The sequence below is a fragment of the Dama dama genome, chromosome 12, assembly GCF_033118175.1.
Source record: "Dama dama isolate Ldn47 chromosome 12, ASM3311817v1, whole genome shotgun sequence".
NCBI lineage: Eukaryota > Metazoa > Chordata > Mammalia > Artiodactyla > Cervidae > Dama > Dama dama.
The window spans coordinates 89,692,486-89,711,347 of NC_083692.1; the positions used below are offsets into that span (position 1 = coordinate 89,692,486).

Genomic DNA, 18,862 nt, shown 5'->3' on the forward strand with positions numbered 1-18,862 from the left:
CTGTTGAACCAAGTCTCAGGAAGAGGGCAACATGGGACAAGGCTCCCAGCCTACCAGTGTTAACATAAAATAAACATCTTGCTTTAAACTTCTAAAGATTTAGGGTTGTTATTACACTATTTCCCAACCTAGCCCTATTTGTTTTAGTAACAGCTAAGAAGAGAGTGACTTAAACATAAACACATATCCTAGATTTTAAAGGAACATATTTCAAAGAATTCACAAGAAATTGACCCAATTTCACTTTAGGAAGATTTTAAAAGGGAAGATGACTCTAAAATGCAACTGACTGTTACCACAACCAGTGCCAATATGAAAAGAAAATGAACTCATGTGCAAATATTTGCCAATACTACACACAGACACCTCCCCACAAAGTGCAGACTCAACCTTTCCACCTGGAAAGAGCCCTCAGTTCTTCAATACGATGCTCCTGGCTGAATAATCAGAGTTAGTATGTAAGATATAACTTCTGCTTCATCCCTAAACTCTAAACAAGTATGCATGCACAGGTCATTTAAAAGTTGGGGGAAAGTGTGTGACATTTAACCAAGGACAAATAGAGGATGACAAACACTGTAAGAATGGATGCATGAAGTTTTAGTACAAAAAGGGCTAAAGCTTGTAAATAAAATGTTAACAGCAACAAAAGTTTGTTTTGCTCAGCACCAGAATTCTGAGAAAGGAGGAGGAAGTACCTCAGGAGAAAAACACTGATCCTCCTGCTAGTGAGAGGAGTGGACAAGGATTTGCCCTTCTGTGCAGATGGAGCAGCTGGTGGCCCTCTTCAGTTGGAGCAATCTCATTTGGGAACTGGGTCCTATAAATAACAACACTTGGCAAACAATTCTTCTGCTTTCAAATGTGTGAAAGACCACTGTGCTAATCTCCTCTCCCAAAACAACAATATTCAATCATTGTGCATCAGGGACACATTTCAAATTTTAGGTTTTCCAGGCACAAGCTTTTCTAGAAGACCCTTGGTTAGTTTCCTCTGTAAAGGCCTAAATTCCCCTTATCATTAAACATAAAACTAACGGTTTCTGCTTTTGAGAAAGAGGAAATCGGTAACTCTAAACATTAAACAAAATACACCAAAATCTGCAGGCATCATTCTCTGGGAAAAGCCATACTTCATATTCTGCAACAAATGGGGCATTATAGTACTTGCAAAGTTCCTCTAAGAATATCCTGTCAAAAATTATCTTTCTTAAAGTTTAACAGTGCTATTGGAAAACAGAACCTGTTCACTGAACCAGCCTCCAATAAAATGCTGATTAGATCTCATAAATGATAAATCTCACAGTTTATCATTTATGACCCAAAGGAGGCAATAAAAGGAGTCAACACCTCTCCACTTAAAGAGTTTCCCTGAGGGAGTGAGGCAAATCTTCTATCTACACCTCCCCATATACATGCCCCCAAAAAGGAAGGAGAAAAAGGTGACTATCCAGATTTCCTATGACTCTGAAATTAAAAAAAAAAAGATCTCACAAGTAAAGATGTGAAATGAGCATGTGTGTGCGTGCTCAGTTGTGTCCGACTCTTTGCAACGCCATGGACTGTAGCCTGCCAGGCTGCTCTATCCAAGGAATTCTCCAGGCAAGAATACTGGAGTGGGTTGCCATTCTCTTCTCCAGGGGGAGAAGGGGATCTCCCGACTCAGGAATCAAACTTGCGTCTCCTGTTTCTATAGCATCGGCAGGCGGACTCTTTACCACTGAGCCGCCTGGGAAGCCCATGTGTGGTTTACTCTCACTTTGAGCAGAGAATTTTGGGAAAAAAGAAAAACCCCTTCATGGAGAAAATCTATTCATGACCTGATTCACTGACTATAAAACATGCAAAAATAAAACATGCCAGAAAATAAGTGGCTTTCCCGATTTGGCAACTGTTTAAAAGCACATAACTCTGAATCCATGCTTAACTGATGTGCTTAAGCACATAACTGCAATCAGTTAATTCACTGGGGCGAGGAGCTCTCTGAACCCTTTCAAATCAGTGTACTGGCCTAACCACATTCTCTATGAATCTATGAGGCAAATGCCTTAAGCTGCAAAAAAAATAAATAAATAAATAAAACAACCACCAAGATCCTTCTGCAGAGCACTGATGTTGGATTAGGCCTGTGAACTTCTCCAAGTTTGCCTACTGCAGGCTGGCTGCACAGGACAACCTGCTCAGCTGAGTGTTCCAACTGACGGATCTTCACAGAACAGTACCAGACCTCAACATCCATCAGTTTGTCCGCACACCCTATACAGAACCCAAAACACAACAGCATGTGCTGCCTGGCTGAACTACTGTCCCACAGTCTGGAGACATTTACCTTCGCTGTGAATCTCTCAGCTAGGAAAGAGGGCAGCAACACGCTTCTTAGGATGGTGAGTTAGGAAAGGCTGAGTCTTAGCTACAGAAATAAATGTAGCAGTGGCTTTCACACGGATACTTAAATAACGATGCGCCACCCATCCTAAGGGGAACACAAATGATTCTCTCATCGTTTTGCACTACTTGGCTCATTTTGTTACCAAACAACTCTGAGCCCTAGATAGAGCACAACCACCCACCCACACACAGGTCCAGATCTTTGAAGATTCGAATACATCTGGAATTCAAAAAGCACAGACTATTCCCCTTCCCCTTTTCCTCTCCAGACATCCATCAAATATTTAAAATTCTGATTCTCTCGTTTTGCCTAACTTAACGCTCACAGCATCTTCCCAAATTCTAAGTTTTAAATGCCCACTTTCTCCCTACTAAGAGACGGCTTCCATACCCATCCCATTCTCTTTCCACTCTCTTCTGGAACATGTCCTGAGGGAGGGAAAGGTCTCTTACTTAGATCTTCCGTTCAGCCTTCGCCTCATTCCTTGCCCTCTCTCCACAAAGAGCCCACGTTTTATAGGCGCTCACGCTAGGGAAAAAGAAGAAAACAAAACGTCCCTGAGAAGCATCCAGGTGAGGCCCTATTTAAGCCAAACTCCACAGCCGGGTTGGTGCGGTCGTTGCTGAGGGAGACTCACCAGGTCCGAATGCCGGCAAGCATCCCTGCTTGCAGTTACCATAGCCCTCGTCTCCAGGACCCGCGCTGCCACCTACGTACCCGAGACCTGAGGACAAGACTTGCCGGCTGGGAGCTGGTCTGGGAACCGACAGTTCTCTCCACGTGAAGGATGAGAGCCAGAAGGCGGGGCCGTGCTCTGCCTGCCCAGTAACCGCGAACCGCTCCCCCTACCTGCGAGTTCGCTGTCCTCCCGCCTCCGCAGCAGCAGCCTGCACCGCTCGTCTGAGTCGTTCCGCTGGGCCAAAAACAACCCACGAGGCTCCTCCCTGTCCTCGTGGGCCTTACGTGCGGCCTCTCCAGCCAATGGGAAGCGCAGGGGGCGGGCAAGAGCCACCCCGGTGACAGGCGACGTCTAGCCCGCCCGCCAGCGCGAGTAGGCCGTGCAGTAGTCGGGCCAATCCGCAGCGTGGCTGGGGAAAGAACGGGAGGGAGCAAGCGGGGAAAGCGAACGCCCAATCAGGTCGTGGGGTCCCTGAGCGACGGGTCCTGTGGCCTGTGGTCTTCCGAGCGCGGCGCCCAGGGGGCGTGCCCTCCTGGGCCAATCGGCTGGAGCCCAAGGTGCGGAGCGAGCGCCTCAAATGCTCGGGTTTCTCAGCTGATTGTCTCCAGCCGAGAGTTGTTTTTTGCATCTAGCAAGCCGAGCCGGAGCAGGAGGAGCCGAGACCCCTGGGGGTGGGGGGGGCGGGGAGAGGAGGCGGGGTCCGAGGAGCCGCGGCTGCTCTCCGCGGGGCTCTGGGTCCTGTCACGGCGCTTCCTGGGGTTGGAGGTTGGGGTGGGTGGGGGGTCAGGGGGACGTCCTTCTCCCCCTCGACGGCGGCTCCGAGTCCGGCCCCTTCCTTCCCGCGCTCCTTCGCCCGCCCCCCAGCCCCCTCATGAGGGCGTCCGTGCCGGGTCCGGCGGCCGGCCGCGAGCCCTCGACGCCCGGCGGGGGCGGCGGAGACGCCGTCGCTGCCGCCTCAGGCGCCGCGGTGCCTGGCTCGGTGCAGTTGGCGCTGAGCATCCTGCACGCCCTGCTCTACGCCGCGCTCTTCGCCTTTGCCTACCTGCAGCTGTGGCGGCTGCTCCTGTACCGCGGGCGGCGGCTGAGTTACCAGAGCCTCTGTCTCTTCCTCTGTCTCCTGTGGGCAGCGCTCAGGACCACCCTCTTCTCCGCCGCCTTCTCGCTCAGCGGCTCCTTGCCCCTGCTCCGGCCGCCCGCTCACCTGCACTTCTTCCCCCACTGGCTGCTCTACTGCTTCCCCTCCTGTCTCCAGTTCTCCACGCTCTGTCTCCTCAACCTCTACCTGGCGGAGGTAAGGCGGGAGGACCGGCACGCGGGGCCGGGCGGGAGAGTGGGGCCGCCGCGTTTCACTCGGGCTGAGGATCGGTGGCGGCTTGGGGGGGGTGGGGTTGCGGACCGGCAGAAGCGGACCCGAGAGCAGCCCGGGGAAACTGAGGCACGCCTGGAGTGTGCGCCGGGTTTCTGGCCCTAAACTTAAGCAGCCGATTGACTCGACTACTGAGGGGCTTGGGGAGTTGGGGGGCGAGGAGGGGTGGTGGTGAGTGAGAGTGTGTGTTCAGACAACTTGAAACAGCAGGACCAGCCTTTGTTTGGCGTCCTGGCCCTTGTAAGCGAAGGTGTCGGTGGCACCGACAAAGTGGCATCGCAAGAAGTGGCAGCCGGGGTAGCTCTGCCGAAGCTGGACTGTGTTGAGAGAGGTTGGATGCTGAGGTAGCAGCAGCTCTGCTGAGGCTGGACTGCTGCCAGCCATTACGTCACCAGGCAGAGCTGTTCCTCTGCTATTGTTACTGCGTTTCTTTTATTAGAAGCTTATATTCCCTCCTGCATCTCCTTTCCCTGGGCTCGATAAGCTTCACACAGATTCCGTTCGATAGTTCCCCGGCGGGGTTAATAATCAGTAACCAATCCCGAGGGTCAGTATAAAGACCTCCGTAAAGCCCCGAGTGTGTTTGCCCCAGTGGCTTCATGCCTCGACTATTTATTCTACCTCCTAAAGCCTGGTCTTTTTTATTTTTTCCAGCTAATTAAGAGAAAATACTAGTTTAACCTGCGCTTATTGCAGAAACAAACCACCAAACTGTTTTTGCAATAACTTGCTTAATAGCTGGCACCTAATCACACCCCCTTTCTCTTTTATGAGGAATTGCTGGTTGGTTTGCATTGTTCTGCAGCGCTTAGGCATTTGACCCATTTCAAACAGGTTTGAGAGTGTAAGTTTATCAATCATGTGTGCCAGTTAGTGGTATTTAAGCCACGGAATTTTGAGAATTACCAAAAAAAAAAAAAAAAACACACACACACACACACACACAACTCCCCACTCCCCTCCCCCCCCCCCCGCAAAAAAAAAAAAAAAAGCTTGAGGAGGGGAGGAAACAAGGTGACATCATATGCTTAATACTGACTAATATAGAACAATATTGGTCTATGCAGCTAATCCTCTCAAAGGCTTTTGGAGGTGATGAGAATTAACATGGTTCTGAGCAAAAGTATAAACATTTAAGGCAGATTGTGTGTTTGTATTTCCTGCGTAAACCAACTCTTCTCCAGTAATAGTTATGAAGTTGAATGCATAATTTTAAAAGCATAATCATAAATTCACCTTTTTACCACACTAAAAACAACAGTTAAGAATATGTAACAGAATTCCCAATCATTTGGAAGTCCAAGCAATACGGTGACAAAAACCCAAACAGTAAGCAGAAATAAGAACATGGGTAAATAAATCAAATAAACATGTCATAGTCACATCACTTATTTGCAGATGTTCTGATCTTCTGGTTGTTGCTTAAATTGTTACAATACTTCAGTCCTTTATAGTTAAGCTGATACACTGTGTTCTTCCTGGCAATTTCTGATACACTACCAGCACATCTCATCACTAAAACTTTGCTCTAGCTTCAGATATAGTTTGCCTAAGCATGATTAGCAGTCCTTAAGCCCTGAGTATCAGATAATTTGTTTTTTCCCTATACCATTTTGACCAACAAAGTCATATTAATGACTCTGTAAAACAGTTGGGCATTTCATAAGTAGCTAAACACTCTTTTTACTTTTTCTTGAAATATAACATATACCATAAAGTACATAAAGCTTACATATACAGCTAGGTGAAATTTTACATATGCATACACTCATGTTACCACCACCCGGATTAAGATATGCATCATTTTCAGTGCCCTGGAGATCCCCTTGTACCTTCTCCCAGTCATACCTCTCACCCTAAGGTAAACACAACTTGACTAAACATTATCACAATAGGGAACAAGCATCTATATTTAAGCTTGAAATTCTGAAAATATACTTCTACAGCATAAACTACACAATATCCAGATTGGATTCTCAGACTTTTGATTGCTGTTATTCCAAGCTAGTGAGGAAGATACTTAAATGTCTAAAAGTCTTCCTATTAAATAGGATATTTAATTTCCTATTAAATAGATATCTTGTTTCTGTCATGTACTTTTAAAAAAAACAGCAAGGTTCTATTATCCTAGAAAACATAATTTGGAAAGAAGCTGGGCTAAAGTTTTTTTCCTTTTGGAGTGTCTCCTAGAAAGAGTGTAAGTTGTTTATCTATCCTTGTCTTTTTATAAAACAAACAATTTTAAGACATGTAACTATACTTAAAAGACATATTTTTACCTGTTTAAAAAGAGACATTTTTAACCAGAAATCATTTCCATATTCAATAGAAAAAATAAAAAGGAATCTGTATTTAAAACAGTTCCATTCAGTCACTCAGTTGTGTCTGACTCTTTGAGACCCCATGGGCTACACCACACCAGTCTTCCCTGTCCATCACCAACTCCCAGAGCTTGCTCAAACTCATGTCCATTGAGTCAGTGATGTCATCCAACCATCTCATCCTCTGTCGTCCTCTTCTCCTCCAATCTTTCCCACCATCAGGGTCTTTTCCAATGAGTTAGTTCTTCGCATCAGGTGGCCAAAGTATTGGAGCTTGAGCTTCAGTCCTTCCAATGAGTATTCAGGACTGATTTCCTTCAGCATTGACGGTTTTGATCTCTCTGCAGTCCAAGGGACTGTCAAGAGTCTTCTTCAACACCACAGTTCAAAAGCATCAATTCTTTGGTGCTCAGCTTTCTTTATAGTACAACTCTTACATCCATACATGACTACTGGGAAAACCATAGCTTTGACTAGACAACGTTCATTAAAGTAATGTCTCTGCTTTTTAATATGCTGTCTAGGATGGTCATAGCTTTTCTTCCAAGGAGCAAGTGTCTTTTAATTTCATGGCTGCAGTCACCATCTGCAGTGATTTTGGAGCTCCCCAAAATAAAGTCTCTCACTGTTTCCATTGTTTCCCCATCTATTTGCCATGAAGTGATGGGACCGGAGGCCATGATCTTCGTTTTTGGAATGTTGAGTTTTAGCCAACTTTTTCACTCTCCTCTTTCACTTTCATCAAGAGGCTCTTTAGTTCCTCTCTGCTTTCTCCCATAAGGGTGGTGTCATCTGCATATCTGAGCTTATTGATATTTCTCCCTGCAGTCTGGATTCCAGCTTGTGCTTCTCCAGCCCGGCTTTTCGCATGATGTACTCTGTATATAAGTTCAATAAGCAAGGTGACAATATATCACACTGATGTATTCCTTTCCCAATTTGAAATCAGTCTGTTGTTCCATATCCAGTTTTTTAATTCAAATATTTATATCAATTCCAAGTAGTTGGAAGCACTATTGATCACTCTGAATGAATAAGGCTTTCCCAGTGAGTTCTTTGTATTACAGCAGAGTGGTAGGGGAAATATACATGGTGACAAATTTAAAACTTAACATTTGACTTTTTTTTTAACCAAAAGACCCTTATATCTGTTTTAAATAGTTGTGCTTCTTGATTACCCAATCTGTCGTATTAAATGCCAGTTTCATTTTACTTTTGACTTCTTTAAAGTATTTGTTGTGTCCACTTCTCACTAATTAAAAACATTTCAGTTCGGTTCAGTCACTCAGTCGTGTCCAACTCTGAGACCCCATGAATCACAGCACGCCAGGCCTCCCTGTCCATCACCAGCTCCCGGAGTTTACTCAAACTCATGCCCATCGAGTCAGTGATGCCATCCAGCCATCTCATCCTCTGTCATCCCCTTCTCCTCCTGCCCCCAATCCCTCCCAGCATCAAGGTCTTTTCCAATAAGTCAACTCTTCGCATGAGGTGGCCAAAGTACTGGAGTTTCAGCTTCAGCATCAGTCCTTCCAATGAACACCCAGGACTGATCTCCTTGAGGATGGACTGGTTGGATCTCCTTGCAGTCCAAGGGACTCTCAAGAGTCTTCTCCAACACCACAGTTCAAAAGCAGCAGTTTTTCAGCACTCAGCTTTCTTCACAGTCCAGCTCTCACATCCATACATGACCAGTGGAAAAACCATAGCCTTGACCAGATGGACCTTTGTTGGTAAAGTAATGTCTCTGCTTTTTAATATGCTATCTAGGTTGGTCATCACTTTCCTTCCAAGGAGTAAGCGTCTTTTAATTTCACCATCTGCAGTGATTTTGGAGCCCAAAAAAATAAAGTCTGCCACTGTTTCCACTGTCTCCCCATCTATTTCCCATGAGGTGATGGGACCAGATGCCATGATCTTAGTTTTCTGAAATTTGAGCTTTAAGCCAACTTTTTCACTCTTCTCTTTCACTTTCATCAAGAGGCTTTTTAGTTCCTCTTCACTCTCTGCCATAAGGGTGGTGTCATCTGCATATCTGAGGTTATTGATATTTCTCCCGGCAATCTTGATTCCACCTTGTGCTTCTTCCAGCCCAGCGTTTCTCATGATGTACTCAAACTCTGCACAGAAGTTAAATAAGCAGAGTGACAATGTACAGCCTTGATGTACTCCTTTTCCTTTTGGAACCAGTCTGTTGTTCCATGTCCAGTTCTAACTGTTGCTTCCTGACCTGCATACAGGTTTCTCAAGAGGCAGGTCAGGTGGTCTGGTATTCCCATCTCTTTCAGAATTTTCCACAGTTTATTGTGATCCACACAGTCGAAGGCTTTGGCGTAGTCAATAAAGCAGAAGTAGATGTTTTTCTGGAACTCTCTTGCTTTTTTGATGATCCAGCAGATATTGGCAATTTGATCTCTGGTTCCTATGCCTTTTCTAAAACCAGCTTGAACATCTGGAAGTTCATGGTTCACGTGTTACTATATAAAAACATATAGTAGTAGTTTAAAATTAAATTCTAACTTAAAGACTTAGTTACAAAGAACCATAGAGCACTATAAAAATAAAGTTTGTGAAACAACCATTACTATTTCGAATACATTGTGGTAATTATTCTAAAAATAAGTTTTCAAAAAGTTAAGACTGCCTAGACCACTCTTTCTTTTCTTGACCATATTTGAATGGAATTCAGGTAAGGGGAGGTAGTGCTTTCTGAAATAATTAGATTTACATACTTATCTCCTGCAACAAATAGTTGGAAAAAAATAATAAACCTATGCACTAAGCTTAAAACACCTATTGAACTTTTTCCAGCATGATTAATAGAACATGTACTTTACCGTGTACTTACCAAAGAATAGTTCACACTCCTGTACTTTTACCAGAGTAGGGTTCAGTCTTTAAAACAAATTATCTGATTAAACATGCTACCTATCATTGGAACAAGTAAAAGGACTTAAAATGAGAGTTGATAGTATCTTTGCAGTATTGTTGATGCATGCCAAAATCAATGAGTTCACCTCCATGACCCATATTGACATTTTTTTCTTGCAATTTTGTAACATGAGTGCCAGTTGCTTAATCACAATAAAGTGCAGTACTAAATCACAATGCCAATACAGCTAAGAAAATTAAATTCAGAATCTTAACTCTCATATACATGGGTGTTGTCATTGTCCCTGACATTCGATGTATTCTTCCAAATATTGATGGAATGTCAGAGAACATGGTGGAGTTCAACTTAACAGATACTTCCATTTTGTTATAATGGTATGATTTCTCATAAAAGTACTTTTACCACCTAAAATAGAAACTCCCTAAGGATAAGAAGTTACTTTATCATATTTTAAATTCATAGAACAATAGTGAATATATTTTTGGATGACAATCTTGAAAAGACCAAAATCTTGAAAATATTTAACCATCTAAAATTTGAGAGTTAATTTTGATAAATATATGAGGTAAATTATTTGTGTACTTTCTGGGATCTTTATATTTTGTGCCTAAAACATTGGCTATGAAATGAATGCTAAGATTCTCTTAGATTTTTTTGGTTCGATTAATTACTTCTGATTACTACAGGTAAAATCTTACTGATGGAGTTGCTTTAATATATTAGAGTTTTACTTAGCAAAACTATTTTTATATCATGGCAAATGGCCCATAATAATTAGGGCTTTGCTAATTTGGTTTCAACAAATCTATTAAACAGAAAAGCCTGCAAAACAAGTAAGTCTCACCTCATGAGTCAGTTACTATCTACTGGAAACTATACTTTCCTCGGTGTTAGATTTTTATCCATAACTGTGATTATAAACTGTTTTTATCCAAATCTACTAAACTGTTATATCCATTAACTTGATTCTATTTTTCCTGAGATCATCTGTAAAGCAATAGTTTGAGATACATTTCTATGGCAAAGACATAATTACAATGTCTTACATTTTATGTGATTTAGTATTTTCAAAGCACTTCACAACACATGTCTTCACAATCCCTATGAAATAGATAGGTATAAACAGTGTGATTTGTCCAAGGTTTTATGTCTTAATATGTATCAGAAATGAGACTACTGTATAGCCCTTGAGCTATAAAGTCTTGTCAAGTGATCTCCTCTCTATGATCTTTTCTGAATACCATTTATACTGCTTATTATTTAGTGCTCAGTGTTTATCTTGCTTTCCCAATTCCCACCATTTCAAACCTTTTCCACTCTTCAGCAAACTTTTTTCCTCCTTACTCAGCTTATGACCCTCACCTCCTAGTTTATAGAAGTAGAAACCAGGGCCATCTGGCTGAACAAAGACTCAGAGAAATGCCTTAAAATGCTGCAGAGAGTATTTAATCCCTTTCAGTGAATGAGTTGTAAGTGAGGAAGTTCTTCAGAGACAAGAAGCCATAAAAAAAGAAGTGAATGTGAAATTATAAAGTACCACACAGATGTTTGTCTTGGGTTTTGGGGGTGGTTGCTTGCTGCTTCCTGCTAACCTAAATCCTGAATTTCAATGTCTTAGGGGTGACAGCACATTGGTATGAAGAGGTGACATTGGAGACAATATCTTGTGGTGAGGTCTAATCAGACAGTTTAACGCCAGAATTATTGAAATACACATCTTAAGTAGATGAATTAGGGAGAAAGTAAACAGGTTCTCAGAGGTTGGTGGTGGGAATTGTGCTTGTCTGTGCCATGGCGCTGAGTGAAGGAGGTACAAATTGAGGAAAAATGTCTTCTCTGAAAATGCATAGCAAGCTTTTTCTCACACAGGTTTGAAGCCTGAAATCACACTTCTGTGATTTTAGAGGAGGAAAAAGGTCAACCAGAAAAATGTAGTTTAATGTTACCCTGACTTGGTGGTAATCTCAAGCACCTGGAGGGAGCAAATCCAAGTAATCTGTTGAGAAGTATACTAGAAACCCAGAATTCTAACAAAATTCAAAGGAACATGAGCTCAAAATGAAAAAATCACTCTGAGAACTCTTCCTTTCAAAGATTAAAGATGTCAAAATTATCAAATAGATAGTATAAAATGTCTATTTATTTGATTTAATAAAGTAACACTATTGATATATGATAAATAATGTAAATTAACTAGGCATATTTGGAAAGAAATCATTTATTAATGAAGGAACAATTTTAAATTACAAACTGAACTGAACTGAACAAATTAAATAGCTAAAAGGAGATCACTAAGCTGAAAGATATGAGGAAGAAATCACCCAGAATATATCTCAGAGAAGTAAAAGATGGAAAATAAGAACAGAGATTAAAGGATTAAGATATAATGAGCAGGTCCAATGTATTGGAATTTTAGAGAAATTACTTTAAAAAGTAATGACTTAGAATTTGCCCAAATTTATGAAAGATGCTAAATTTAAAATTCAGAGAGCCAAAAAAAATCCAAGACCGATTAAAGGAAAATGAACAGAGTAATATCTCAAAATACCAAAGACAAACTGTATTTAAAACAACTCGATACAGATATTACAAAAAAGGGAATGAAAATTAGTTTATTTTGGCATTTCATTAACAGCTAAGGAATCCAGAAGATGGTGAAACATCTTAAAAATACTGAGAGAAAATAACCAGCAACCTAAAATTCTGCTCACAGTAACAATGTCAACAACAGGAAAAAATAGAAGCCATGTTGGGGTGACATCAGCAAGATAGTGATGGACCCTCCATCCCCCTACAAGCATACTATCAGCAACAATTCACAAATTCCCTGTGTGAGAAATCCAGAAACTAATCGAAAGTCTCCTGTATAGCAGGTGAACACAAAACAAAAATCATTAAAACCAGTAAGGAGGTTTGGGACAGACTCACATTAGAGTCCATGACCCCAGCGCAGTGCCATACAATTGGGACGAGACCTCCTAGCTCTGAGCTTCTCCCAAAGGAAGGGGTTAGTTCATATGTCCAGCACCCCAGTGTTTCGTAGGGTACTCCCTACGAGGGTACTCACCTAGAGGTGAGACCTTTTGTCTTACCAGTCTTGGAAGTCTGAGGTGTCCAATACAGTTTAGCCACCTGGAGGAGATTGGGGACAGCACCTTCAACTGGCAAAATACATAGCTACCCTGCTTCCTCAGCAGAGAGTGGAGAAACCTGAACTACAACTTCCTGCTACTCCTTGAGGAGGGAAAGAGTTGGTCGAGGCCCCCAGAGTCTCTGGAAAAGTTGGTTGATGATAGTATTCTGCTGTCCATGGCCAGTCCATGAAGATTGGGGGAGGTACCTATTTTGTATAATGCATTGACACTAATGCAGAGTTGAGGCTGAGAAAAATGAATTAGACAAAGATGTTTCAAACAAAACTAAATATCCAGAAACCCCAATGAAACAGAGCTATATAATTTGCCTGATAGAAAATTCACAATGACCGTCATAAAGATGCTAATCACAGGCAACAGACCAAAGCATGAACAATTTCAACAAAGCAGAATTTCAAAAGAGAAAATATTAAGGCAATTTCTGATCATCCAGTTATAGGACTTCACACTTCCACTGCAAGGGGCGCAAGTTCAATCACTGGTCAGTGAACTATAATCCCACAATCCATGCAGTGTGAACAAAAATGTATATATGTATATATATCTAAAAGTACAAAACATAAATCATAGAGCTGAAGAACATGAAAACTAAAGTGAAAAATTCAGTGGTTTGTTAACAGACTGGATAATAAAACAAGAGAAAGGATCAATGAATCTGAAGACAAATCACTGGAAATAATTCAGTCAAAAAAGAAAAAGGAATGAACAAAGCTAAAGGGACTTACTGATATACCGTCAAACCAATATACACAATGAATCCCAGACAGAAAAGAAAATACCAGAAAGGTTATTCAGTAGTAATGATGACTGAAAACTTCCCAAAAGTGGAGTAGAAAATAGACATCCAGACTCAGGAAGTCAAAAGAATATAAAGAAATGCACACATTCCAAGACATGTTATAATCAAATTATCAAAAGTCAAAGACCTTTAAATTTTGAAAGCAGAGAAGGAAAAAACTTGTCACATACGAAGGAACCCCTATAAGGCTATGAGAGATTTTTCAGCAGAAATTTCACAGTTCAGAAAACGAGCAGGATAATCTAATTAAAGGGATAAGGGGGAGGGGGCAGGCGGCAGACTGCCAAGCAAGAATAACATACTCTGCAAAATTATCCTTCCAAAAAATGGAAAGAGAATGATTTTCCCAGATAAACAAAAGCTAGAAGAGGTCACTACTAGACTTGTCTTACAGGAAATGCTAAAGCAAGCTCTTCAGGTTGAAAATGCTATGAAAAAGTAACATAATAGCATAAGTATGAAACTCATTGATGAAGACAAATATACAGACAGGTACAGAAATTGTATTACTATAATGGTGGTGGGTAAATAACTTAATTCTGGTATAAAAGGTAAGAAAAATATAAAAATAAAGACTATTAAAGATATTAAAAGATACACAAGATAAACATATAAATGATGACACTAAAAGGTTGTAGTGTGGGCAGAAGTTTAAGTATAGAGTTTGTATGCAATTGAATTTAAGTTATCAGCTTTAAATAGACTGTTATGTAGGATATTCTGTAAGCCTTAAGGTAAACACTCACACATATGCTATAGAAGTTACACAAAATTAAAAGGAAAAAGAAAACAACATGTATTAATACAAAAAAATAAAAGAGGAAGATAGCAAGAGAGAAATAACAGACCAAAGAACTATAAGACTATAAGAACTATAAGAAAAACATCAACAAAATGGCAATATAAATCATTTCTTTTTAATAGTACTTTAAATGTATATTGATTAAACTCTGAAGTCAAAGGACATAAGAGTTGCTGAATGAACTAAAAAAAATGAAAGACCCAACTATATGCTATATATAAGAAGCTCACTTTCAACTTAAGGACACACACAGAGTAAAGTAAAAGGATGAAAAAAGATATTATGAAAATAATAACCAAAGAATGTAGGTGTTAATTTCAGCTCAGTTCAGTCGCTCAGTCGTGTCCGACTCTTTGCAACCCCATAAATCGGAGCATGCCAGGCCTCCCTGTCCATCACCAACTCCCAGAGTTTACTCAAACTCATGTCCATCAAGTTGGTGATGCCATCCAGCCATCTCATCCTCTGTCATCCCCTTCTCCTCCTGCCCCCAATCCCTCCCAGCATCAAGGTCTTTTCCAGTAACGTCAACTCTTCGCATCAGGTGGCCAAAGTACTGGAGCTTCAGCTTCAGCATCAGTCCTTTCAATGAACACCCAGGACTGATCTCCTTGAGGATGGACTGGTTGGATCTCCTTGCAGTCCAAGGGACTCTCAAGAGTCTTTTCCAACACCACAGTTCAAAAGCAGCAGTTTTTCAGCACCCAGCTTTCTTCACAGTCCAACTCTCACATCCTTACATGACCAGTGGAAAAGCCATAGCCTTGACTAGACGGACCTTTGTTGGCAAAGTAATGTCTCTGCTTTTTAATATGCTATCTAGGTTGGTCATCACTTTCCTTCCAAGGAGTAAGCGTCTTTTAATTTCATGACTGCAATCACTGTCTGCAGTGATTTTGGAGCCCCCAAAAATAAAGTCTGACACTGTCTCCCCATCTATTTCCCATGAAGTGATGGGACCAGATGCCATGATCTTAGTTTTCTGAATGTTAAGCTTTAAGCCAACTTTTTCACTCTCCTCTTTCACTTTCATGAAGAGGCTTTTTAGTTCCTCTTCACTTTCTGTCATAAGGGTGGTGTCATCTGCATATCTGAGATTATTGATATTTCTCCCGGCAATCTTGATTCCACCTTGTGCTTCTTCCAGCCCAGCATTTCTCATGATGTACTCTGCATATGTTAATTAAGCACGGTGACAATATACAGCTTTGACATACTCCTTTTCCTATTTGGAACCAGTCTGTTGTTCCATGTCCAGTTCTAACTGTTGCTTCATGACCTGCATTATAGGTTTCTCAAGAGGCAGGTCAGGTGGTCTGGTATTCCCATCTCTTTCAGAATTTTCCACAGTTTATTGTGATCCATACAGTCAAAGACTTTGGCATAGTCAATAAAGCAGAAATAGATGTTTTTCTGGAACTCTCTTGCTTTTTCCATGATCCAGCGGATGTTGGCAATTTGATCTCTGGTTCCTCTGCCTTTTCTAAAACCAGCTTGAACATCTGGAAGTTCTCAGTTCACATATTGCTGAAGCCTGGCTTGGAGAATTTTGAGCATTACTTTACTAGCGTGTGAGATGAGTGCAATTGTGCAGTAGTTTGAACATTCTTTGGCATTGCCTTTCTTTGGGATTGGAATGAAAACTGACCTTTTCCAGTCCTGTGGCCACAGCTGAGTTTTCCAAATTTGCTGGCATATTGAGTGCAGCACTTTCACAGCACCATCTTTCAGGATTTGAAATAGCTCAACTGGAATTCCATCACCTCCACTAGCTTTATTCATAGTGATGCTTCCTAAGGCCCGCTTGACTTCCCATTCCAGGATGTCTGACTCAAGGTAATGATCACACCATCGTGATTATCTGGGTCGTGAAGATCTTTTTTGTACAGTTCTCTGTGTATTCTTGTCACCTTTTGTTAATATCTTCTGCTTCTGTTAGGTCCATACCATTTCTGTCCTTTATCGAACTCATCTTTGCAAGAAATGTTCCCTTGGTATCTCTAATTTTCTTGAAGAGATCTCTAGTCTTTCCCATTCTGTTGTTTTCCTCTACTTCTTTGCATTGATCACTGAGGAAGGCTTTCTTATTTCTCCTTGCTATTCTTTGGAACTCTGCATTCAAATGGTGTTACTTTAGTTAGACAATATTTTCTTCAATATTTCTTCAAGTCAAAAACTGTCATAAGAGACAAAGAAGGACAGTATATTATGCTAAAAGGGTGACTCCACCAGGAAGATGTAACAATTATGAATGAGTATGCATCCAACACCAGAGTACCTAAACGTATAAAACAAATATTGATAAAATTGAAAGAAGAAATAAGACACGAATATCATAACTGTGAGAGACTTCAATGCCCTACATTCTATAATGGATAAAGCATCCAGACAGAAGATCAATAAAGAAACCAAGCATTTGAACAATACTGTGGACCAAATGGCACTAACAGACATATATAGAACATTTCACACAACAACAATAAAATATACATTCTTCTCAAGTCTTTGCATATTTAAAATTAAAATCATGCAGAGTGTCTTTTCTTACCACAGTGGAGTAAAACTAGAACTCAGTAGCAGAAGTAAAACTAGAAAATTTACAACTATATGGAAATTCATATACTCTTGAACAACCACTGGGTCAAAGAAGAAATCAAAAAGGAAATTAGAAAATAAGTTATGCCAAAAGAAGAAACAGCATACTAAAAATGATGGGTTGTGGAAAAAGCAGTATTAAGAGAGATTTCTAAAGCAAAAAGCATCTGTATTTCAAAAGAAGAAAGATCTCAGATGAACAGCCTAACTTTATATACCTCAGAGCTGGGGGAAAGAAGAACCAACTAAGTTCAAAATTAGCAGATGGAAGGAGATAAGAAAGACTAGAGCAGAAATAAACAAAACAGAGAATTTAAAAATAATATAAAAATTGATGAAACTAAGTTTTTTGAAAAGCGAAACAATTGACAGATTCTTAGCTAGCCAATTAAGAAGAAAGACAAAATAAAAGTAGAAATGAAAGATGAGACATTACAACTGATGCCACAGAAATAAACAGGATCATAAGAGACTACTATAAACATTTATGTACCAAAACTTGAGTAACCTAAAAGAAATGGATAAACTCCCAGAGACACACCAAGACGGAATCATGAAGAAAGTATGAACAGACCTATAACTAACATGGAGAGTGAATCAATAATCAAAAACTTCCCAATAAAAAAAACTCCAGACACACATGGCTTCATTGGACCATTTAACCAAATATTTAAAGAATTAATGTCAGTTCTCAAATATTTCCAAAAAATTGAAGAGGAGAGAACACTTCCTAACAAGTTCAGTGAGACAATCATCACCTTGAAATTAAAGTCAAAGATACCACCTGAAAAGAAAACTACACGTCAGTATTCCTAATGAACATAGATTCAAAAGTCCTCAACAAAATAATAGCAAACTGAATCCAGCAGCACAGTGAAAAGATCCAACAGCACACCATGACCAAGTGGGAATTACCCCTGAGATGTAAGGATGGTTCAGTATAGGAAAATCAATCGATGTGATACACCATATTAACAGAATAAAAGATGTCACATGTTTTCAATAGATTGCAGAAAAGGTATTTGACAAAATTTAACCTCAGATACTTTGGCCACCTCATACGAAGAGTTGACTCATTGGAAAAGACCCTGATGGTGGGAGGGATTGGGGGCAGGAGGAGAAGGGGACGACAGAGGATGAGATGGCTGATGGCATCACCGACTTGATGGGCATGAGTTTGAGTAAACTCCGGGAGTTGGTGATGGACAGGGAGGCCTGGCGTGCTGCGATTCACGGGGTCGCAGAGTCGGACACGACTGAGTGACTGAACTGAACTGAACTGAACCTCAGATATGCAGATGACACCACCCGTATGGCAGAAAGCAAAGAGGAACTAAAGAGCCTCTTGATGAAAGTCAAAGAGGAGAGTGAAAAAGTGGGCTTAAAACTCAACATTCAGAAAACTAAGATCATGGCATGTGGTCCTGTCACTTCATGGCAAATAGATGAAGAAACAGTGAAAACAGTGACAGACTTTATTTTGGGGAGCTCCAAAATCGCTGCAGATGGTGACTGCAGCCATGAAATTCAAAGACAGTTGCTCCTTGGAAGAAAAGCTGTGGCCAACCTAGATAGCATATTAAAAAGCAGAGACATTACTTTGCCAACAAAGGTCCATCCAGCCAAAGCTATGGTTTTTCAGTACTCCTGTATGGATGTGAGAGTTGGACTATAAAGAAAGCTGAGCACTGAAGAATTGATGCTTTTGAACTGTGGTGTTGGAGAAAACTCTTGAGAGTCCCTTGGACTGCAAAGAGATCAAACCAGTCCATCCTAAAGGAAATCAGTCCTGACTATTCATTGGAAGCACTGAGGCTGAAGCTGAAACTCCCTTACTTTGGCTACCTGACGAGAAGAACTGAC

The 18,862-nt window shown here is 41.0% G+C and overlaps 2 protein-coding genes across 9 annotated transcripts in view; one reads left to right on the plus strand and one right to left on the minus strand.

Annotated features, from left to right (window-relative positions):
• The window catches only part of TXNDC16 (thioredoxin domain containing 16), an 87,886-nt gene extending 84,586 nt beyond the window's left edge, over positions 1-3,300 (minus strand). Inside the window, exons 1-4 of one of the 8 annotated variants that reach the window (XM_061158066.1) lie at positions 3,027-3,290; positions 2,842-2,917; positions 2,330-2,473; positions 699-820 (exon numbers count right to left, since the gene is read on the minus strand). The gene's annotated coding sequence lies outside the window, so the exon portion shown is untranslated. Of the gene's footprint in view, positions 1-698; positions 821-2,329; positions 2,474-2,841; positions 2,918-3,026 lie in introns of all 8 variants that reach the window. The other 7 variants (XM_061158065.1, XM_061158070.1, XM_061158069.1 and 4 more) reach the window with 7 other exon arrangements.
• Positions 3,301-3,939: 639 nt separating this feature from the next.
• GPR137C (G protein-coupled receptor 137C) overlaps positions 3,940-18,862 on the plus strand; it is a 58,664-nt gene continuing 43,741 nt past the window's right edge. Inside the window, exon 1 of the mRNA XM_061158076.1 lies at positions 3,940-4,359. Within this exon, the coding sequence (XP_061014059.1) occupies positions 3,940-4,359 (420 nt within the window). The remainder of the gene's footprint in view (positions 4,360-18,862) is intronic.